The following is a 1,401-nucleotide window of genomic DNA, read 5'->3' as shown; positions in this document are numbered from 1 at the left end:
TCGGTCTCCCCACCTCAGAATGGCAGCAGTAACCCTGCCCCCGCCAGCGCGGCCAAGAGCCCCCTGCTCAACTCGCCCACCATGGCCAAACAAATCTTCCCCTGGATGAAAGAGTCCCGGCAAAATACAAAGCAGAAAACCAGCGGCTCCAGCTCAGGTAAAGGGGTGCCTTCTGGAGGAGGGTCCCCTGGCCTGGCCCTCTCCTCTTAGGCCACCCAGCCACAGCCAGCATGGTCTGGAAGAGCAGGAGTGTTTCTGGGAAGGCACTGCCTCTCGCCCCCTGCCCCATTCGGCCTTCCTACCCCTCACCCCCACCCAAGTTTTACAGAATGTTTGCAATTAGGGAGGTGACAAACCTGTGTGCCAGGAAACCCAGAGAGGGGCCTGATTAGGGGTGGGTGGTCGTCTCTCTGGACCTCTCCAAGGGCAAGTGAGGCCTAGTAAGCTTGGGACCCCCTCTCCTTGCACTTCTGAGTTAGACCTCTTGGCAGAGCCAGCCTGAGTTTTACTGCCCTTTAAACTTGATTTTAAGCACAGCCCCTCTATTTTTTTTTTTTACAGCCCCTCTATTTTTAAGACCTCACTCCCCCTCCATACTGAAGTGGGGCAGAATTAAAGAAGGGCTAATCACTCTCAGAATTAGTGTTTGGCCTCTAAGTTGAGCTTATATTTGCTCCAGCAGATGGAGTGGCTGCCTTACCTCTGGCTAGGCCCTGCTCAGACAGTACAATCCCCCTCCTGGGGGAGGGGATGCAGGCTTGTGCTCTAATGGGAACCACATGCGCCTCCTGGAGCCAGCCTAGCTGGAGGAAAGGCTGTCTTGGTGTTCCAGCATCTTGCTTACCTTTGCCCGGGCTTTGTCCAGCTGCCAGGGCTCTCTGCTCTGAGCCTCAGCACCTGGACCTGCCAGAGCCAGGATTTGGGGCAGCCAAGAGGACAGAAAAAGATACACGGGTAGATGTCAACCTGGGCCAGGATGCTTGATGACAAGGGGACCCTAACAAGGCCCAGTGTCAGAGGTGTGGGCTTCCCCACCAGAGGTGAATTCTTCCCTTTGGGCAGAGAAGGTCTTCCAGGTTGAGGTTTGCCTATCTTCTCGGTGTGGTGTAGATATCAGTGTGTAGCTAGCTAGTTGTGAGGGAACTATCTAATCAGGTAGTGGGACAGTGATGGAGGGAAGGCTGACTGTGCATCAGGTGCTCCCCTGTCCCTTTCTTGGGAGGAATGTGGAGATGAAGAGACTTATCCACAGGGAGCTTGTAGTCAGGTAGCCCCCCACATGCTGACTCCAGAAAGGGAATATAGCAGGAGGGCAACTTGTGGATCTGTGTTTTCCAACTGCCTCCTGAACCATGGAGAAGACTAGGCTTTGCTCTTTGAAAGAGAGCTGTCCCCCTGCCC

General features: G+C 54.7%; 1 protein-coding gene across 1 annotated transcript in view; it reads left to right on the top strand.

Annotated features, from left to right (window-relative positions):
• HOXA3 (homeobox A3) overlaps window positions 1-1,401 on the top strand; it is a 17,793-nt gene that overhangs the window by 14,397 nt on the left and 1,995 nt on the right. The window contains exon 4 of the mRNA XM_030885298.2: window positions 1-157. This exon is cut by the window's left edge and continues 141 nt beyond it. Coding sequence (XP_030741158.1) covers window positions 1-157 — 157 coding nt within the window. The remainder of the gene's footprint in view (window positions 158-1,401) is intronic.

Source organism: Echinops telfairi, unplaced genomic scaffold (genome assembly GCF_000313985.2).
Source record: "Echinops telfairi isolate 266 unplaced genomic scaffold, ASM31398v2 ScPeMD7_23;HRSCAF=83, whole genome shotgun sequence".
Taxonomy (NCBI): Eukaryota; Metazoa; Chordata; class Mammalia; order Afrosoricida; family Tenrecidae; genus Echinops; species Echinops telfairi.
The sequence above is the reverse complement of the archived record's forward strand: the minus strand, read 5'-3'. Positions and strand labels throughout refer to the sequence as shown.